This window comes from Spodoptera frugiperda, chromosome 8, assembly GCF_023101765.2.
Source record: "Spodoptera frugiperda isolate SF20-4 chromosome 8, AGI-APGP_CSIRO_Sfru_2.0, whole genome shotgun sequence".
NCBI lineage: Eukaryota > Metazoa > Arthropoda > Insecta > Lepidoptera > Noctuidae > Spodoptera > Spodoptera frugiperda.
Genome location: NC_064219.1, coordinates 11,492,175 through 11,514,980, shown reverse-complemented (window position 1 = coordinate 11,514,980; position 22,806 = coordinate 11,492,175). Strand labels below are relative to the sequence as shown.

The 22,806-nt window shown below is 38.0% G+C and overlaps 1 protein-coding gene across 9 annotated transcripts in view; it reads left to right on the top strand.

Annotated features, from left to right (window-relative positions):
* LOC118275672 (serine/threonine-protein kinase D1) overlaps positions 1-22,530 on the top strand; it is a 95,606-nt gene extending 73,076 nt beyond the window's left edge. Inside the window, exons 2-16 of one of the 9 annotated variants that reach the window (XM_035593731.2) lie at positions 8,635-8,771; positions 9,186-9,342; positions 9,447-9,590; positions 9,712-9,887; positions 12,225-12,522; positions 13,061-13,179; positions 13,355-13,428; positions 15,321-15,432; positions 15,520-15,658; positions 15,776-15,949; positions 16,412-16,605; positions 16,697-16,927; positions 17,025-17,208; positions 17,297-17,479; positions 17,560-22,530. In XM_035593731.2, the coding sequence (XP_035449624.2) occupies positions 8,649-8,771; positions 9,186-9,342; positions 9,447-9,590; positions 9,712-9,887; positions 12,225-12,522; positions 13,061-13,179; positions 13,355-13,428; positions 15,321-15,432; positions 15,520-15,658; positions 15,776-15,949; positions 16,412-16,605; positions 16,697-16,927; positions 17,025-17,208; positions 17,297-17,479; positions 17,560-17,744 (2,493 nt within the window). In that variant the 5' untranslated portion in view covers positions 8,635-8,648 and the 3' untranslated portion in view covers positions 17,745-22,530. Of the gene's footprint in view, positions 1-8,634; positions 8,772-9,185; positions 9,343-9,446; positions 9,591-9,711; positions 9,888-12,224; positions 12,523-13,060; positions 13,180-13,354; positions 13,429-15,278; positions 15,433-15,519; positions 15,659-15,775; positions 15,950-16,411; positions 16,606-16,696; positions 16,928-17,024; positions 17,209-17,296; positions 17,480-17,559 lie in introns of all 9 variants that reach the window. The other 8 variants (XM_035593729.2, XM_035593728.2, XM_035593726.2 and 5 more) reach the window with 8 other exon arrangements.
* The last annotated feature ends 276 nt before the right edge of the window (positions 22,531-22,806 follow it).

Below are 22,806 nucleotides of genomic sequence, written 5' to 3'. Positions count from 1 at the left end.
GTAGAAAAAGCATTAATACACGACTAGCTTTAGTGCTCACCATATATTGTAGTGCTACTTAGCTAGGTGTAAATATTTTTGGGGATAATAATGGATATTGTGATAGTTTGATCAGAGCACTATCGAACTACTGTGCGGCAATGATAGGATGTCTCGGTTCCCACGTGTTATATTGACAGGGCGGTCCCACTACATGACTACATGGCAAGCACAGTGACCAGAACCTAACGCCGGTTGATTTTTACATAAAGTCCCTTATTTATACAGACGGAATAGGCCGTGTATCGAAATTCTTCTCCAAAACGTATTTGAAGATAATGACGAAATTAGACTCATATTCGAGCGTGTTCGGGCATGTATTCGTCGTAGGGAAGGTTACTTTGAACAAATTTTTGCAAATAAAGATGTTTTTGAAATTGCCCTTTTCTCTTTACACTCTACTTATCATCAATTAATTCATTTATTTTTGAGAATGTTGTCAATAATTTTATGTTTCTGGATAGCTAATAAACCAAGGAAGTTTTTCTAATAGTTTATACGCTTAGTGTCATATATATTTTTTGAAATAAATCCAGTTTTCTATCGACCAAATTAGTGACATAAAACAAAATTTGATAGGAAATTACTTGCTATTTTAAAACGAATGATATTTGTGCCATTATTAGTATTTATAAATGATAACTGATGTATTGGCAACTGATTAAAACTAAAACTACTAAAATCCAACCAGTATTTTTTTATTTATTGATGTTTTGTAATCAATTCGGGATTTTTTTACCAAAACCAAAAATGTTGAATATCTCAGAAACTAGCCACTTTCCGCCCAAGGACCTCGGGGCTAATTTTGTAGGAAATTAGCTGTATTATCACCTCCCGAGAGGAATACGTCGAATTCAAAGTCACCCTGTATAGATAAATCATCATTAGGCCGAGCCTGTAATGAGGTGATCGTGCCTGTCTAATGAGTAATGTTTCATGAAACTAATGACATTTCTAATAGTCACTATCTCCCCTCTTAATGTCAATTATAGCTTATCACAAGGTCAGGTCAAGTTAATGCTTAATTAAGGTGTCTTATTAACAAAAAGTGCAATAAACAACAGTGCGACCCCGTCACGTGGCAGGCAGTATGCGCAGCTTGCACTGTATGCGCTTGTGTGGGAGACTTCAGGGAACTGATGGATGGTAATCGTTCCAAGTGGTGCTTTGAGAATAATGGCCGACTGTCAGTTGGAAGAAGTTATGAGAAAATATCGAACGATTATCGTAATATCGAATGGGGAAGATAACGTGAAACAAAGAACTTTCAGATAAAAGCTCAGAAGTAGGTTATCTGGGAGGAGTACACGTGGCAGCGGGCGCTGGGCGGCGGACACGACGCGGCACCAGGTCGTGAACCAGTGCAGCGCGGAGCGGCGGCAGACACAACACGGCCACAACTGTTATCATAACTCGCGCACGTACTGCTTCAATGGTGGGAACGTAGAACACGCGACGCTTCTTCAAGATTGGCATTTTGTTTTGTCTCGACCTGTTGGCGGGACGCGCAGGCGCTTGTGATAAGTTTTTACATAACAGACGCGATTCTAACATAAACAGTGTTTCAACTATATTAAGGATCAAAGATCAGGCTAGCATTTCTGAAATTAAGCGTTAACAAAATAGGGAATGATTTATATGTGCAGTTTGCCTACTTCAATAAAGTCAGTTAGTGTACCTTAATTAAGTTCACTAATGTAACATTTTGTGTACGTGAAGTAAATAAATGAAACTTGCCATTCAATATTTCTTAGCAACTCATTCGGTAGTTAATAGACATTTACTAGAAGTATATCTTATTTTCGTGAAAGGTCCCTTGGGAAGCTTGCAATATTGAAAGTCTACAGCGTACGCTGCGCCTGAACCCAGACTATAATAATAACATGATACATATGCAACTATAGTCCGCACAATCTAAAATCCAACTCTGACACTTGCCAATTGTAGAGAGAGGTAAATAACATCGGTTGCTGTTTATGACCGAGTCGATCGTACATTAAATAAAACCAAAAAATATATGAGTCGATTTTGATATTCCATTTTTCAATATATCATATTACGATTTTTAAGAATCTACAATGACGACAGATCTGAAATCGGACAACTGACACGTAACATCACTACGGTAGCCAACCTGAAGGTTTGATATTGTACGAGCGGCGGCGTCTTAATAATTTTATTCTTTGAATAATTCCTTTAATGAGTAATATATTAATATTGAATTAGATTTTTACGTTGACGCTTCAGGACGTTCATAACAAGTCATAGCGGTACATGGACTGACAAACATCAAAGTTGACCTCTTCAATTGTGCCGACTATAACTGTCTGAACTTTAACCGAAAACTGAAATAACAGTTTCTTTCCTAGAAATTTTAGTTAGAAGTTCATTCACCCCACGTGACCATGTGAATCGCATAAGAAATATTTACTAGTGGTGTGTTTACGTGTGTGGTTATTGCGAACCACATAAGCCAGCCGAGATGCCAACCGAAACTAGCTGATCGTTTTAATATTATAAATGAGACTACGCACTGCGTTTATTAAGTGCAGGCAAGGAAAGGAAGGTATTCTATGGGAGTAATTTGCAAGAAGTGGATATTACGTTAAACAAGTAAACCTCAACAATGACTAGCTTGATGTTATATTACATAACACTAAAACCAGATCATGGAACACAAGACAAATGGCCTGAGACCAGCATGTGACAGGTTGACAAGTTTATTGTATGCCAGCCTGTTGTCACGCGTGCGAGGTGTGTCTGAACAAAGAGTTGTCCTTGGCCTTGTCGGCGTAGCTGCACAGGTTGCACTGCACCTTGTACTTGAGCAACATTAACAACAACAAGTATCAACAATTAAATAGTGCTACTGGAACAGTCACCATGAACCCTGCAGAGCCATATGATAGTTCCTCTCATCTTGCAGCAATTTACTGCTGAGAAAATCCTTTTAGTTATGTCGGTAAAGCATTTTTCATTTTCAAGGTTCCAAGAAAGGCCGATGCTATTCCTTATTCATCAAGTAATAAAAGAAATTGTGTTTGGATTGGTAAATACTTTAAAAATAAAAAGTATTAGTTCAGAGGCTGCAGGGCAGTGCATCAATAAACACCACCGTCGGTAGGGGTCGTTACGTAACTCCCTGCGTCTGACAGTTGTGTCCGACAAACAATCACAACTGACTGCTTACGTAACATACATTATTGTCAATCTAGGATTACTGGAACTGACTTGATCTACATCTTACTTGCCAGGAACAAACTTCGACCTGTTTACACGATACGTGCTCAGATCATGTTAATCTGAATCTAATGAATCAGTTTTCCACATATAGCTTCAACTTTTCAAAGATCACTGATGTGTAAATGCATGATTACCATTCAATACTGTCATGTGTATTATGAGAGAGATAAGATGAATGCTAGTACTGAATTATTATGTTTTCCAATAGTAGACACATCATCATAGTACATTATATATAAGTAGAATAGTACATAAAACAATATTATTGTTGCTACGCCCTTAACCTGTGGTCAATGAGCTCCAGATGAAGCGAAGCGATGCCATCGAATCTTATCAAGTGGGTTATATCAACAATCACATCGAAAACTTAAACTACATCGATATGTAAAATTCCACTAATCAAGCATTCAGTAAAGTAATAACTTAACAAATATTGTGCTTTCTCTGAAGCTTTTTATAATATCGGTAAACTGAATTAAAATATAATCAATTGCTTTATTATGCAATGTGAAGAGATCTAAATCGAATGCGAAAACAAATGTTCGCAGGAAGCAAAGGATATAATCGCCTGCAAAGGTCAGAACCCCGCAGTATCAATTATGTCCAGCAGATACTGTTGTTACGCGCATATAATTAGATATAAGCATTCTATTTAATTGCTTGCACATGGTCAGCATGTATCAAAACAAAAACAGACGAATATAGCAACGAGTGGCAATTACTTCAAACAATAGTTATCTCGGACGCGTGCAATGAAACTATTATTACTATTATGCTGTATTCATAATATCTTCAAGGATATGTCGCCGTCACTGCGAATTGACTAATGTAGAAAAATACTACTTTTCGCTTGTCTGAAATTTTTTTTGTCGCAAGTTTTGCGATACTTTTTACAATACATTGGAATTCAAAATATCAACTAAGTAAATAAAAATATATCAAAAACTGAGCACTTTGGTTGGGGAACAGTTTCCAAAAGTATAGATACGCGTGTTTTTCAGAATAAGTCTGACTAAAAAGTTCAGTGACAGAATGTATCAACATTCTGTGTAAAATATTGAACACTTTCCTACCGTGACCGTAGCACTACACGCGCTGCTGACACTCTTCATGTTATCGTGCAATTATTACGAGGCACTGGGTTGAAGGGAATAGTGCCTATTAGGTATGTACCTATACTTATTTATATCTGACGTAAATGTAACTGACGTACATACATAATATGTAAGAATGAATGGCTAGTTACCATAAACTATGGTGATTACTATTTAACTATCTATTGTAGCCAGTAGACACATTTATCTTTCCACCATTACCTATGCTACTCAAGTCATCAGAAAACATATTACATAAAACAATGGTGCAATAATCCAACTACAAAATCAATAAGTAGTGCTTTTTGAAAGCTCTTTTAGTAAGTTGGCTAACAACAGCTTTGTAGCAAGGCTTACATAGTGCATAGTGTAAACACTATCAATCAAATAGAACCTAATTTGTTACGCTCCAGTAAATCCGCAGTAGGCGTAATATCATTATTTAATACTTTGTAGCAGTTATCAATTAATAAAGTACCTACTTTGTAATCACAGTTTCTGCTGCACTGGCACAAGCCTTAACTAAATGTGTACGTCAATCAGCAACGTCTTACTAATCGAAGCCTTGTTATTATTGCATTGTTTGTCCAAATCATAATGATACTCATTACTGCCTCTCCTGTCGGGAAATAAAAAACGTGTTATTATTGTTTGTCAACACTATAAACCACTGGGCTGGGTCAATGTGTTTCCCGGCTACTTCGCCGGGCGCCGGCGCAGCTATCAGCCGGCAAACGCGCGTGGTGCTAAATTTAATTGAGAGGACAAACAAAACAAACGTTATCAATGATTTGTTTTGAAATATTTCCTATATTGTTACCATGATTAGTAAATCTATTTTTATAAGTAAAGAATATGGTATATAGTATATAATTCTCTAGCTATAAAATACGTTGTGTATTAAAGATTTCAAAAATACATGTGTAATTACACTTACTTTTTCGTGGTGGTAAGAAGAAACGAAAGAAGTAAGTAGCTACGTTATTAACACCAGACGTGCCACTTGCATGTAAAAAAACCTGTTAAGTCGCCCTCAGAACCTAATTAGTTATTTAGGAAAAGTCCAGTCACTCATTCCATATTTACTGACGGCGATATTTAGATAGATCTGATGACATTGGCTAGAGCCCGCCACGATCCGCGCCACGTGCCGCTTTCGATGCAAGCGTCGTACGAACGTATATGTAACTATGTTGAGTAAGTATGCACCTCTTTACGTAATACAGTAAGTATAATAACATAAGGTTTATCGTGGGTCGACTCACATCAGAGCCTTGCGATGACACGCGACGCGGTCCGCTGCCACTTCTCCCTTTGTTGCTGTAAACAACATAAAACTTCAATGATTTCCTATAAAATACAAACGTTTGCCACATCTTCGTAATATGTAAAGACATTTTTATTTTCCTTTCAATAAATTTTGACACTATCACCGTCATGCACCAACAAAGCCTTATTATTTTAACCCCGTTAAATCATATTTCAAAAAAGTTGTTTAACTCCCCACTTTTTCTGTAGACAAAATTAATTAACGATTTAGCAGTAACTTCAAAGAAACTTCAACATTTTTAATCATAATGTATTAAGCAGTGGTAGGTAGCAAAATTAATAAAGTAAAAAAATATGTTTGTGGAAATAATGAACACCCCTACTTACAATTATTTACGTTACAATGTTACTTACGATCGCTGCAACAGCAGTTTATGACTAGTTCCATCTTAAACTTGTGCTCACTCAACAAACAATAGATCTCGAAAACAATGTCTAGTACTGACGCAGAGACATGCACGAGCCTCGAACCCGTGTTTGTGCGGTCCTGAATCAACCGTGACCTGACGTAGAAGTAATAAAATTATAGAAATTAAGTAATTTTCCGTTGATTAATTAATTTTTAAAGAGAACTACTAATTTACCTAGCTAGTACCGTTTGTAACTATTATATTAGAATCTGGATATCTAATTGATAAGTGGGTAACTATTTAATAGTTCAAAGTTTACCTTTATGATAATGTGACGTTTATTGCAAATCGCTAACTCAGAGCACAAAGTCTAAACCTAGTGCTCAGTACGGTCTCGACCAGTAAACCTACAAGGTATAAATAACACAATAACAAATATCGAGATTATAAATAATTGTTAACATTGCAAGGTCAAAATGTAACGTATATACAAGATATGAAGCGCATGCTTTCACTAGGACGGTATCTCTTATATGTCGTTAATTATGCTGAGACTTTTCCAGCATAGTAGCACGAATTAAATATTCTATAGACTAAAACTATGCACCCGTGTGACGTGAGTTCCTACCTAGGTTCAGGTTATCATTATTATGATCTTCCTTACAACATGCTCGTACAAGTCTATTACCCGACTCGTAAGATTTGTTTACGCGTTGTCGTTGGCAACTCCTTATCATCTGGTCTTCCGTTTGAGTCAAGTTCAGGGCTACAACCTGCCACGTGTAAGCTACGAAAGTCGTTATGTGCAATGTCCCTGTCAGTGCCTTTCAGAAGTATGGGGCGCGGTCAGCAAAATAAATTGTCGTATGATATTAATTATTACTTATGTCTTTATTCACTATTAGTTCTTTTCTTAAAATTTGAAATCATTATAGTAGTAGAGGCAGACGAAATGTGATAGCAATTCACATTAGTCATATTCTCTCAAGATCTCAAGTTTCGCCGTAAACCAGACGAAGCCAAATAAATCCGAAGCCACAGCTAAGCGTGTTTCTCATTTAATATGCTAATCTAACAGCAGACAGACGAGGTGGGGACAATTGCAAGAACTGCACAATAAATATACATTTTACATTTTTAGGGTTTCGTACTTAAAGTGTAAAACTCCGAGACATTATTACAAAAATTCCGTGTCTGTTACCGCCTGTATCTTGTGAACTGTGATAGCTGAGTAGTTGCAATTCACACATTTATTTCTATAATTGTTGCTATAACAATAAATACTAAAAGATAGGTAAATATTAAATGCAGCTGCCATATAATAATTATATATTTTATCACTTAGATACGAACTTTATGCTGGACCAGTATATTTAAAACTGTAAAGAAATCTGCACAGAGGGATTAGGTAATTAAATACATACATAATTGGTCAATTAGGTCCTCTAAAATATTCACAAAGCGCCTATTTTTGAAAAGGACCTATTTTTCCACTTAAATATCTAATTGAAATATAATTTGTTAGTCTAACTTTTTTATATTTAATAGATTTAAATGCGGTAGTCATTACGTACGCTTATGTATGGTAGTTAATCATGGGTATATAAGAACTTGCGAACTTTCGTTAACAAAAATAACCGAATGAAATAAACAAATAGGTTTTGATTTGAAATTAAAAATAAAACGTTATTTTAAGTAATTTTATTAGTAAATCAATAAAACCTTCAGCCAAAGATTGAACGAAACTTCACATTCGAGAACCGGAGTAGCCCTACAGAATTGATGAGGTGGAAATGAGAGACCTGAGAAGTATGGGTGAAGTATAATTGAACGAAAAATAGTGTTATTAGAGAAAAGTGTAGCTTGAAAGACGATGTACGATGACGACGGGCCAAATTAAAAGTAACCTTTACCGACGCGCATGCATGAAAAGACTGATATAAGAAAAGTGTGGATGAATCGAAAGAAGTATCTAAGATTCGTAGCAATTGGCGGTTCATTGTCTTTGCTAGCCCTATGGGAAACAGGCGTGAAGTTAGTATGTATGTATGTAGATTTAAGTTTAAATTATACGATTTTAAACATAAATAATCGTAATTAGGTACCCACCTACGTATCTATGTATCATGAAGGTATTATCAATGTCATAACGAAATGCAACAATGTCCCAATTTCTCCGCACAATGTCAAGGGCGCCTGCTAAACGCCCGGTTCATACAAATATAATAACCGAAAATATTTTCGTTAGTGATAAAATGAGATAACTCGAGGAAAATGAAATATTTGCGAATGTTTCGCGTAGTTATTGTTTGGGCTACAACAAGTGATAGCTCCTGGCATTGGCGCTTATGTGTGGATCTATAGACACCCGCGCGGTGTCCTCTGCAGGTACTTCCCCGGTGTAAAATATCAATATTGGCAACGAGATAACAAAAATTAAAAACTGCAACTGAACTACTCAATCACAAACATCACCTTCTATAATGTGATTGAAGCCCAAAGTTGCTGCTGATACTTAAGATCATTTCGCAGATTTTTCGTCAATGAGATGTACCTAACAAGGTGATCTGTTATTACAGCATTGCGGTGCGTCATGGAGGACGACGTGACGTTCCTGTTCCAACTGGGCGTGGTGCGGGACGCGGTGGCGGCGCCGGCGCACCTGCTCACACTCGCACACCTCAAGGATCTCGCCGTCAAATTCGTTCATGATAAGGTAGGCACCTACACGACTTTATATCCTGGCTTGCAGAAGTCAAAGTCAAAGCATTTATTCCTATTAAACCATAAATAGATAATTTAAAAAAAAAAGCAAGGTTTTCGTTTCAAAGTATAACTTCGAATGGATAAAAACGAGCAAAAACTCCACTCTTTTAAAGACACACACTTTTAAAGATACAATTTCTCTGATACATTTTTCCATACAGTAATTGTACATAGATTATAATTATGTATCTATGTGAGACGCAAAGACTGCAACGCCAACACAAATGGTAGAATAGAACCCAAGGTACCCTTTAATCTAACAAGGTCCTCACTGCATGAGCATACTGAAAATCTGAAAAAGTGCTGGTATACAAATAAAATATTTTTTTGAATTGTAAAGTATATTAACATGTTACGCTAACAGATACCAGACAACGGGCTGAACCGGCTGTCGGACCGCATCCTCCTGTTCCGCCACGACTACTGCTCACCCAACGTGCTGCAGCTCATCAACTCCGCATCTGACGTCACTGACGAGACCCTCGTCGAGATCGTACTCACTGCCAACCGTGAGTATGGATGTCAGTAAAAAAAGAGCTTTTCTAAGCTTACTTTTATCAAATGACAACTGTTTGATTGTCATTTGGTGTTCAAAGAACAGCTTATTAATTTCATTTTTTTACAGCGTTGCTTTGCGATGGCGGTGCAGAAGTTGCGCCTGCGCCGCGACCTCACGCACTCTCCGTACATTCGTACAAGGCACCTACTTTCTGTGATTTCTGCGGCGAGATGCTCTTCGGTTTGGTGAGACAGGGACTTAAGTGTGAAGGTAAGTTTGAGCGCATAATGAAGTATTGCCCATTAATATTTTATTAGGCAATACTTCATTGTTGTTAATTTGTATTTTTGGCGTCCGACCTTTTTTTACCCTTGCGATATGTTTGCTGCAGGGTGCGGGCTAAACTACCACAAGCGTTGTGCCGTGAAGGTGCCGTCGAACTGCACGTGCCCGGTGTCTGCGGGCGCGGGCAGCGTGGGCAGCGCGGGCGCGCGCCGCGTGTCGGGCGGCGGCCGCAGCCCCAGCCGCGCCTCCACGCACAGCCACGCCTCGCACGACGACTCCCTGGTAAGGCGCCTCGCCAGGCTCGTCACTGACAAAGACTCCTAGCACTGTCAGATACTTGAAATCTCTTGCATTGTTCGTTATTACAGTATTCGACACGTTGCAAAACACATGGTAATTTGTAATAGTAGCTATTCTTCTTCTGCCTGCCGCTATCCAATATTACTTTAGGAAGGTGCAATAAGCTTTTTTTAGTAATTTTCACCTTTCACCATTAAAGTTATATTCACCAAATATTTTATGCAATATCAGTCACGTAATTCACATTTCTGTTGCCAACGTCTCTCCATAAACCCACAAAATGAATTATTTCAACTTTTCAACCTCTACCTTGAGGCTTCCTCTTTATGGCCAACTTCAATTGACCAGTATCTGAAATCAATCGTGAATCTGAAGCATCACACGTCCCGAAATACCTTCACATTCCTAACAAATGATAGAATACACTTCATATTTGGTTATTTTCATCATTTGATTCCGCTGTTTATATCCTGGGACAAAGTTTCGTGTCTAACAATTTAATTTTAAAACAAGATTATTAATAATAAAATGCAAGAGAGGAGAAAAATCTCAAACGTTTTTCAAAATCTCTAAATTTTTCTTATTTCATTATACAATGGGCTGAGGAGATGGAAATCTTTAATATATATGAAAAAAAACGATTTTAAGAATATAATGAATAATGAATTTACACACTGTAACGAATTCCGTCCTTATGTTGTACATGTATTAAAAATAAAACACAATTATTATAGGTACTAAAACTTAAAGAATAAGCTTAAAATGTAATGCTAACGAATCTCATATTTTTGCTATTTTTGTAATTTTTTTATTAGTTTTAAGATAATTGACATTCCAGAAATGAGTATTTAAATATTTTATTGTTAAAGGTTTACACAAACGACGAAAGATGTGATTTTTGTCAAAAACATTTCGATATATTTTATATGGATTTTATACTGACTATTGTCTTGAAAATTATATAAAAGTTATGTTTCCAAAAGTGAAATGCAACAGTTGTGAAGATTAAAAAACGTACATTCTTTAGTAAATCAACTGAAAATTGTACGTACCTCTATACCACTAGTATTGTAACTATAAGATTAGAAGTAGTATGCTACACAAGTATTGTTTACTTTACACGTTAGCTTGTAAAACTAACACGACTCGGGTGGTGGGTAGCATTTGTGGAAAAATATTTTTGTTTTAAAATAAATATTTTAATTTAATTTGTTTTGGTTTTATTTTTTATTCCCATGTTACCCATCATCCAGTCTATAAAAAGGAAGTAGATTATTTGCCAATGATAAAAATTACAAAAATAATAAAATGTTATTAAAAAATTGGACATGTGCCATAACCTTAGGCACAGAAGCTATAATTTTTCTATTAATCTATACAAATGAAAAAGTCTAATTACATTATGCTTGTATCAAGTTGACACCGGAATCTATTACAACAATTTTCACAGCATGCAGAAATCCTAATATAAAAACCATGTCCTGTTCGTATTCAACATGTTAAGTCATTTAAATTAAAAACATTTCAGAGATAATCTATCATATCTTTGTTTCCGAAACTTGAATCTTAATGCTTATAAAAATATAAGTAGCAAAAAGTAAACGAGATGACCTCCGTGTTAAAAATAAAAAAACACACAAAGAAAAAAAATCAAAACGCTCGCTTCGCAAAAATAAACTCCGTACCAGAGAATCTTAAGGTATTGTATGTTCTAACGTAGTATACTAAAAGGCGTGCGATTGAACGTGCTCAAAATTATAAAAAAATCGAATGCCTGTCGACTCCCAAGCATGCCCTAAGTACCTAGCGGGTTTACCGGGGCTCCGGGTCGAAAAGCAGGAGAAGGAACGGGGTGGTTTTTAGTCAGTAAGAGTCTGACACTCCCTCTCACCTTGCCCAAGGCGGGAAAAGTCATTGGATGATTTCCCCCCACAAAAAAAAAGCATGCCCTAAGTAAGCATGCTAATTTTGAGCAATATCTCAACACACATGCTCCTAATTGAAGCATGCTTTTGTGCTTGAAATTAGCTTGTGTAACCTCTATATACTATGTATTATCTACCAAGTAGTGCCAAGTAGTATCTATTACCAAGTTCTATCATGTCATAGTTAAACTAAAAGTTAAATAAATAATTTTAACAGAAAAAAGAAAATTGCAATCTAGGTATAACAAATTAAACTTTTGACAGACGTATGCTACACAATTAAATTGAATAACTAGTAGGTGTTGTATGAATCTAAATATGAAATAATGTGCCTATATTAAAATGACAATAAAATAATGAAAAAAATGTAAAGAGTATCTGGGCACTCGAACAGTTGGGCAAAGCGTCGCGGTCGCCGTCTCGCGCGGGCTCAGTGGGCGGCTGGAGCGGCGGGGGCGGGGGCGGCGCGGCCATCCCCCACACGTTCGAGGTGCACTCGTACACGCGGCCCACCGTGTGCCGCCACTGCAAGAAGCTGCTGCGCGGCCTGTTCAAGCAGGGCCTGCAGTGCAAGGACTGCCACTACAACGCGCACCGCAAGTGTATCCCCTTCATCCCCAAGGACTGCGGCGGCGAGATACGCGACCAGCACAGTGAGTCACGTCAGACTAACCTACATATCTGCAGCACAGGCACGTATCCACGACTTGGTATGCGAGGTGTGGGCAATGTTGGCTTATTTCACTTGCTTCATTTTATAGAACAATAAAGTAAACGACATTAATTTCTCAATAAACCTACCGATGAGTCTACAATGTACGAACAAGAAATTCTTTTAGTAATTTACAAATTGCTGATTTTGATCTGGCTGGGTTTTATGTTTATGTGATGTTTGTGTTTGTAAATACGCCTATGGCCCACTATACAGGAGAGTGCGAGTCCGCGTTTTAGAGACACTACCAAATTCTGGACTGAAACGAGTTTTAATCGATATCAATAAACGATTGTTTTACTTGAATTCAACGTGTTTTTGAAAAGGGACGCTATTGTACCATTATCTCCCTTTACCCCGTGGATCCGCGCCTGGTTTTGCACCTGATTACATTGAATGAATTGTAAGTAGCAAAGTAATGTAAGTGGAATAGGCATGTCCTGTACTGTGTATTGTTTGATGTGTGTTGACCATATAATTGCGGAGATGGAGGCGGTAATATTGTAAGCATTGTCCAGGCGAGTACCAGGACAGCAGCACGGGCAGCGAGCTGTCGGAGTCGGCGCGGCTGCCCGACGAGGAGTCGGATGATGGCGGGAATGAGGCCGCCGAGAGTGCCACCGGAGACGACGGAGAGGTAACACTTTATATTTATCAGTAACCTGATGATACTTATGAATCGGTTACATACTAACAAATTCAGTTACAGATTGATCATACAAAAATTTGAGTTGTTGTTGTTGAGTGATGCAGAAGTGGTGGATAGTACTTATTGCTATTGTAGATACTAAAGGTAAAATGATTCCGTACAGGTGGAGCTCCGGCGCCGGCCCGACGAGCCGCAGCGCGACAGTCTGCCGGACCGGTCGGCCAGCCGGCCCAGCAGGTGAGCGCCGCTCGTCTCGCGCCGTGTGGTGGTGGTCTTGTGTCCTGTACTGATGCTTATTGCGACCTAGTTTTACGTTAAGCAGGATAATTTTATGACGTTCAGCGCTCTGATTGGCAGTCAGCATCAAGTTAACCAGCCAATCAGAGATCTAAACGCGGTTACGTGTTGATCGCTTTAACGTAAAACAAATTCGCACTGAGCACTCTGTACTGTGTTACTATCGTGTCAATACTCGTCCTGGTGTCGGTTTACACGTTGCAATTGTATAGGGCTTATTATGAAACTGATAGAGTGGAGTAACGCAGCAGCACACATTTTATGTGTTTTTACGTCTTCTTGTGTCTTCCATAGCTTGGCTGTTAGATATGAAGAAAAGCAACTTGCATAAAGGTTGACAATGTCATTACCTGAGGTACCGATCTTGTCATGATAAAACACACGATTAGGAATTATTGGTCACGCGTTTGCTCTTAAGCGCCAAAAAGCTTTTATGTTATCCATAAGATCCTCTTCAATCCGCTCAACATATGTTTTAAAGCACTGATAAGCAAGCAACTTGGCTCTAGCTCTAAGCATCGAAAACATGTCATAATCTCTAGGATCAGTAACCTTATGAATCGGTTACACACTGTAACAAATTCAGATACAGATTGGTGATACAAAAATTGAAGTTATTGTTGTTGTTGAGTGATGCAGAAGTGGTGGATAGTACTTATTGCTATTGTAGATACTAAAGGTAAAATGATTCCGTACAGGTTACGAGCCCAGCGCGACAGTCTGCCGGAAGCCGGCCCAGCAGGTGAGCGCCGCTCGTCTCGCGCCGTGTGGTGGTGGTCTTGTGTCCTGTACTGATGCTTTTGCGACCTAGTTTTACGTTAAGCAGGATAATTTTATGACGTTCAGCACAGTCAGCATCAAGTTAACCAGCCACTCTAAACGCGGTGTGTTGATTTTAACAAAACAAATTCGCATTACTTTTACTGTTATTGCCTTCATTTATAGGGCTTTTAAAACTGCATGTCTGCTTCCAAGCTTGGCTGAGTATTAGTTAACGGCGTTTGTTCTACAAGAATAAGCGCTTGTTTTCAAAGGAATTTTTTATGGTTATTTTCATTTAAGTTAAAGTAGTCAGTTAAGAAATAATTTTGAAAATGAGAAATAATATAAAAATACACAATGCACGAAATTACCCTCACCACAGGCAACCAACAAAGTACACAATATTCCTAAAATTTGATTGAACATGTGAATATTCTTTATCTATCTATATCCTAAGTGATAATCATTTTATTTAGATAATAGCTTTTGATTTTAATCATCCCTGCCAATTTCAATGACGGATCTTAATCCAAATTCTTTGGATTGATTTTAATCATCCCTGCAATTTCAATGACCGATCTTAATCCAAATTCTTTGGATTGATTTTCATTTTTAACAGCAAATCTATAGTACTAATGTCAAAAATCAATGTTAATTAGAGCTTAGTTCGCCATTTTTCGAAAATGGTACCTAATTTTTTATAGTAAAGAGTTTGCTAACTTTAAATCTTTATTATAAAGAATTTTCAACAACAAATAGTTAAAAAGTTAGCCAAATTACACCTACCCATTTCTTTGCTGATTTTAATACTTTGCATTTTGATTTCTTTAAAAATGTACAACACGTGGAAAAAGTATTTATTTGAATACTAAACCGTATATTTTATTTTATTTTCTCAACACAATACTAGCAACCGGAAAACGAATAAACCTACACCAACGTCCTAGTGAAAGTAATTCCGAACACTTGCCCCCACCACCACACGCTCGCACCCCCCTTGAGTAGTCAGCAACCTCCCGTCCTTGTAGATCTGACTCGTGTGCACGTTACAGTTCGTCCTCCTCGCCCAGCGCCAACATACCACTCATGCGCATCGTGCAGTCCGTCAAACACACCAAGAAGAGGGACGGACAATGGCTCAAGGAGGGATGGCTCGTACACTTCACGAATAAGGACAAAACTGTTAGTATATGGCCCAATTTTACCAATTTATACATTTAACTAACTAATTATTTCATGGTTTTTGGGATATATCGCTTCGTGTTGCAGCTGAAACGTCACTACTGGCGTCTGGACAGCAAATCGATCACATTGTTCACATCGGAACAAGGCAGCAAGTACTATAAGGAGATCCCTCTCAATGAGATCTTGGCTATCGACACCGCGAGGCAACCGCATCCCGGGACAGGTATGCCCAGTGATCATACCCTGAATATCCCAATTTATTCATTATAATATTGTAATCAAAATAGTACGTACAACATTACAGTTACAAGACCGTAACGTTTGGCTTGTGTATGTGCAGACGTGATGCACTGCTTCGAGGTGCGCACGGCGAACGTGGACTACCTGGTGGGCGTGGAGGAGGCGTGGGCCGGCGCCGCGCCGCCGCCGCCCGACTCGGGGCTCGGCGCATACCTCGCGCGCTCCTGGGAGACCGCCGTCCGACACGCGCTGCTGCCCGTCACGCACCACTCCGGTGAGGGACACGCGACCATATGTCATACGTTATGGCTGCTGTTTGTTCTGTGCATTTCATCAAAATACTCAGTCACCACTCGATACTAACGAGGGCTACTATATTTTTGCTGACCAGATGGCGCTAGTGTGAACCTTTCGCTTTTCGTCCAATAGGAAATTATCTAATGGCAAACAACCCCCTTGCTACTTTTGCGCTATCTGGTGCCCAAAAAACGGTAGCCCTATAGAAAAGATTAATCTTAGTTTATTTGATTATTTTCTTCACTGTAAACATAAACCGATTGCTTTTGTATGCAATCATCATCATCAATCACATGTGATATATGACAAAATCATATATTTTGTATATTATTATTAACAATACTAATGCCCATCCCATACTCATCGAATACATATTGTGCATTCATCTAAAAATACTAAATCAATTCAATCGTGACAACAATATTAACAATCGGCAAAGTGTCATTCCCGTGTATAGCCGAGGCCCGCGGCTGCGCGCTGGCGGAGGCGGAGGGCGAGGGCAGCACGGACGAGCGCGTCACCGACATGGCGCAGCTGTACCAGATCTATCCGGACGAGGTGCTCGGCTCCGGGCAGTTCGGCATCGTCTACGGCGGCCTGCACCGCCGCTCCAAGAGACCCGTCGCCATCAAGGTACTGACTGATGCCATTATCATTAGTTATCACCACGTACAGTGATATGTACATGTAATATATTATCCTACATTTTGATGTCTATTTCCAGGTGATAGACAAACTCCGGTTTCCCACCAAACAAGAAGCTCAGTTGAAGAACGAGGTGGCCATCCTACAGAACCTGTCACACCCTGGCGTCGTCAACTTGGAGCGTATGTTCGAGACACCCGAGCGGATCTTTGTGGTGATGGAGAAGCTGAAGGGAGACATGCTCGAGATGATCCTGTCACATGAGAATGGAAGGCTCACGGAGAGAATCACTAAATTTTTGGTGGCACAGGTACACACGTTTTAAAAACACATTCTACGTAGTAAAGATATTGTCCTACGATGGTAATGCCATTCAAGTGATGTTTAACGAACATTGTCCTCTATAGATCCTGGTAGCTTTGAAGCACCTGCACGAGAAAAACATCGTGCACTGTGACCTCAAACCGGAGAATGTGCTGCTGTCCACGGATGAGGAATTCCCACAAGTCAAACTTTGTGATTTTGGATTCGCCAGAATCATAGGGGAGAAATCTTTCAGAAGATCCGTCGTCGGGACACCTGCGTACCTTGGTAAATTCTATAATAATATGTTATTATATTCGCGACAGTACTAAATCTTCAAAATAAGTTTTATCGAATTGTGAATATTGTTGTGTAGCTCCAGAAGTGCTGCGCAACAAAGGATACAACCGGTCGCTGGACATGTGGTCGGTGGGCGTGATCATATACGTGTCGCTGTCGGGCACCTTCCCCTTCAACGAGGACGAGGACATCAACGAACAGATACAGAACGCCGCCTTCATGTACCCACCTACGCCCTGGAGGGAGATCTCCGCTGAAGGTAATGACTCTTGGTTTTTTATCGAGTAGTGTAGGTCGCCAGGCGGCGTAGACGTGTAGTGACATATGGTGTATGTGCAGCGATCGACCTGATCAACAACTTGCTGCAAGTGAAGCAGCGCAAGCGCCTGTCGGTGGACAAGTCGGTGGCGCACGCGTGGCTGCAGACGCGCGGCGCCTGGCGCGACCTGCGCGCGCTGGAGGCCCGCGTGGGCCAGCGCTACCTCACGCACCCCAGCGACGACGCGCGCTGGGCCGAGCGCTGACCGCCGCCCACACACACTCTACACTCGCTCCTACTCCATTCTAGGTATTACTGCGTTCCACGCGATATCTCCCCGATTGTTAACGTAATCACGACATTTGTAATATGTTACAAACAAACAGCAACAACTATAGGAAAGAAGTATGTTTTTATAATAAACATTTTAATAATTAAATAGAGCCGACTATAGGTCCAAATATGATATTGTTAATGCAAGATTTGTATTTTATAGATGTTTTTACTGAGAGAGTTATGGTACTTCTGCAAATTCGATGCACTTAGTGCTGTCTTTCGAAGTACCCAATGAAGGTTGTCAAATTACTGCATTCCTACATAGTAACCAACTGTTTTGTTTTAGCTGTTTTTATTTATTTGTGCGGTTTTTATACTTAGTTTAATTTGAATATTATATAACATTACTGTTTGGATACGATGTTGTGAACAATCAAAATATTATTTTAAGTTATTTACTTTTAAGTGTTAGGACGTTACTGTCCAATATTGTATGTCACAAATAGACAAGCTAGTGGACTTACGCAAGTTCTCTGTGCTGTAAGTTCAGCGATAATACAGGTAATACTTCACAAGTCACAAACAATGGTAACTATAATGAACGAAGCGCTTCCTTTTACATACTTAGCAGGTTAACAAGTAAAGCTCCATGCAGTCTGTTTGCCTAATAATTGAGTACATATTTGTTCGTGTATTAAAATACTTAATTAACTTGTAATATTATCTAACTCACTTCTTATTAAGCGAAATCCTAGTCTGTAAGAATGTGAACTCTTATCTTCTAAGTAATAAGTACATACACTAATGTTAGATTAATAATTTTGCAGCTGTTTTGTACAGTGTACAATGTTTTATGTTATTTATTTACTAAACAGTGTAGACGCGATATTAGTACAGTTTGATAATGTTTGTCGATATCGTCCTATACCTAATGCGCTCTAACAAGGTGCGGCTGACAGATGCCAGTATGACGTTGACGTCTCTCTTTAGGGATGGACATTAGAAAAATCTTTTTTTATCGCTATCGATACTCGCAGCATACATTTAATTCTCTTGAATTTTTTATTAAATGTGTGTGTTATTTAGTTGTGCAGTCTAACTACGTGTATATACTTGTCAAAATAAATATTTTATGACCGAGCCCTGAGGTGTTTCAGAGTTACAGTTTTACAGAACCGTGAAGAAAACAAGGATATATTAGTTTGTATATGTTGGAATAGTACCACCACGCATTATCAATGGCGCCGGAAATGTCTAGAAAAATGCCTACTACATATTTCTGCTCAGATAATGTCACTGTGGTTTGGGCAACCGCGTCTACAGTGGATTTACCCACATAATTAAAGGTTTTTTAAGAATGATAATTGAACGACGCACGATTTTCGTTTTTTATTCTAAAAAAACATCGACTACCTATCCATCGTAGCCGTACATCCCATCACTAAACACGACTATGGCTTTACGTTATACGCATAACACTTTACTTTATTTTTCATTTCATTAGATTTTAATTGAATACTAGAACATTCCGGTTGGTTTTAATTTAATTAACTACGCATCCGAATGATTTAACATAATACGAATGTGATACAGCTAAAATATTAAGGCATAATTTTTAAATCGCAGCAACTTTCAAGAGTGATACGAAACGTTACTGAATCTGTCAGCCGCACCTTGTTAGAGCGCATTAGGTATAGTTACTGCTGGCGTGCGGTGACGGCAAACGTTACTAAGTATTAGTTATAACCATCAAACTCTACTTTAGAGATTAATTTTAATTCTTGTCTAGCATTCATGCAACATGTATGCTAAGCCTACAATTCGGCGGCCTAAGAGGTTATAGGAATAACCTGATACAAATAGTCGATAGTAAATGATGACATGTTGTTGTATCTTTAATTATATTAATGTTGTAGTAGTAAGTAACGGGTATGGGACTGGTGACGATGTATGTGTTAGGTTATACGCGGTCTAAGTAATACTTACTTGTTTTTGAACTCTTATTTTGTCAAATTGAACAACAACTAGAGTAGTGCCAACGTTTTACATTTGAACTATACATATGGATATTTTGTTATTAATACAATTTCTATAATATATTGTTAAGATTTATTTTTGAAGAAAATGACAGTCTTCCCTGTTTTGTTACAAGTACACTCAATTCTAAGTACATAGATTTTAGCAATATGAAAAAGTTAATGTTTTTAATTACTTTACTTAATATTGTTTTAGCTCTCATCACATACATTTTAAGAATATTACGTATGACAAAAATATCGATTATAACAAATGTTTTGATATTAGGAATCATTCATGCGGAAGAAAGATTGATAGGAGGTGGAGTAATGCTGTGAATATTTATTGATAACAACGCATTGCGTTGGGGTATGGCCTGTGTTTGCAAGCGGGTAACTCGACAATATTTTACATGTTTTTCTGCCTCAACCGCCTTACTTCCAACTGTATGTAGCCATGTCGATTATACAAGACACGTGTCACGTAATTTTGCCGCTATATGCGGGATCTGACAAAATCCATGACATCTGTCTTGCTGGTGTGTGACGTAGGTGTGCTAGGGATACGTGACAGAAGGGACCTAAGTTGTGGTATACGTCGTCAGTAAGTGTGTTTATATGTCACAATAATGTTGTTGTACTGTTCTAATCTGAGCCGTCATTCCAAGAGAGAGCTAACTGGGTGAGTCTGTGACTACGCGGTATTCCTCCATTGTTAGTAGAATAATGTAAGTTATAGTATAGTGGCAACAACCAAGTGCAAAATATTTGCTATCTTCCGAGTGTTGCAACGTTTATATAAAATTCGCCGAGTGAGCGTGTTATTAGCATAATATATGGAATATTCCCAAATAGTCCACTTGACTCATTCCCATTCGCGCATTTTACTTGAAACTGTGATTTTTATACATTTATTTTTATAAACTTTACAATATTTTGCAATACAAACTTGTGTTTTCTGTGATCTCGTTGCGGCGTTCCGGTAATTGCAGCTAGCTCGTGAAATTATTTATAAATATAATTATATATCTAGATGTCTATGTTGTCGATGTTATGTGTAATGTGCTAATCTTTATCATTAATCTTATTGTCTTACTATATAAACTCTGTTGGCGACAGGTCGGTGTAGCAATGTTCTAGCCATGTGCCAAGTGTGAAGTGCCAAGTACCCAGAACATGTTACTAGTTTTCGCTACGTAACAGTTTTATGCAAAACTCAATCAAGTTTTATATATTTTCAAAACACTAATTCTGTTTCTGGTATTTTCTCTATCATTTATAATTTTGTTTTTAACCCACTTGTAGCTTCTAATTTCAACTTTGATGATATTAAAATGTATAACCACGGCCTACGTTCTGATGTTCGTACTGCCATTGCCCCGTCGACCTGCCGCGACACATGCTGCGTACTGACATAGCGGGAACACTTTCCTAGATGTCGCCACTTTCCAAGGTGCGTTTAGTTGTTCGCTATCATTTGTACGCAAGTTTGTTCATTAAACTATACATTTCAATTGTCAATTTTGACCTGTTAATGAGTAAGTGCTTGTTGTGAAAGCTACTGTATTAGTATTATGATTGTCGGAATGTGCTTATTGCATATACTTATTTATTTTATTTTAAAACTGCGTAAATTACTAAACTGTGAATATGTATTTCTATACAACAAAATATTTTTTTATATTATTTACTTTATTTAAAGTCTTCCTTTTAATATATTATGCACAAAAAAGAAGAGGATAATGTAGATATATATTATTTAATAAATTTTACTCATATGTATATTATTTTGTAACTTGTGAATTTTGGACCAAACCACACGTTGTAATCGTAGAGTGTAACATTATATTTATATCAATCAATTTTTTTGGGATCAAATTTTGAAAAGATCAGTTTGTGAATCCGCTGTATTGTTGTGCCAACGTAAATCTACTAGAATAATCGGAAGAATAGGTTGAAACTCATTCAAACGCTTTATTAATATTAAATTACCGTACTTATATATTGGCCAAGAATTATACTGAAACTAGGTATTTTATTATGAAAGTGGTACACCATATGGGGCAAAGAATAACTGATTATATCAAAATATATTTTGTTGAACGATATGGCTTAAACTACAATGGTTGAGAATTTTAGGAAGAAGACTGGCTCTGGCATCGAGCCCACCTAATATGTATATGACGATATTCTGACTTCCAAAGTTATCAGGCACCATTGTAACTTGAGCCGTATAATGTGGTATTATGGTTGCTTCCAGCATAGTACTGAGTGAGAGCACTGAGAGCTTGCTGGGCGGTGTCGGTGTTCGCACGAGTTGGCTTTACAAAAGACATGTAAATTGATCGTCATTAAATCATGTTTAGAAATTGCAATGTGGTTACAAATATAATGTTATAGTAGTATCATAAGTAACAACTAAGTACCAACTTCAATGCAAATGGATTCTTGACTAAAGTTTAAATATAAACATCTGCGATCATATTACATGTGAACAACATACAAAATTCGTCGTTTCTTCATATCAAATGACTTGATTCGATAAGTATATTGTATATTTGAATGTTGTATATGAAGAAGCGTCGGACAGTATGGTAAATAAGTAGCCCGGCCTATGTAGGTAGGTACACAGAGACGACACAACCCGTGTGCCCCGTGTTGATGTTTTAGCATAAGAGATTAATTAATATTTGACAGATTTACAAATTGTGTTATTATTAATTATTTAAATAATAAATGCCGTTTTTTAATATAAAGAAATGTTTCAATACAAATCACCCGCTACTATAATTTAAGGGAACATTTTAATGATGATTCATGAAATCACATATTTAGTGCAGCAGGGATGTATTTTTTAACTCCCTACGTATCACGTCTATTTTTAGCAAAGTAACTATAGCTACAATCTAAATATACCACCCAGATCCAACAACACAAAGATTTGTTCTGTGGGGACATCGAACTAAGCGATTCATTGCTCAGTAGATGGTTGCCCACTGTCAAGCCATGCTGACCGAATGTATGCACCTACACCCA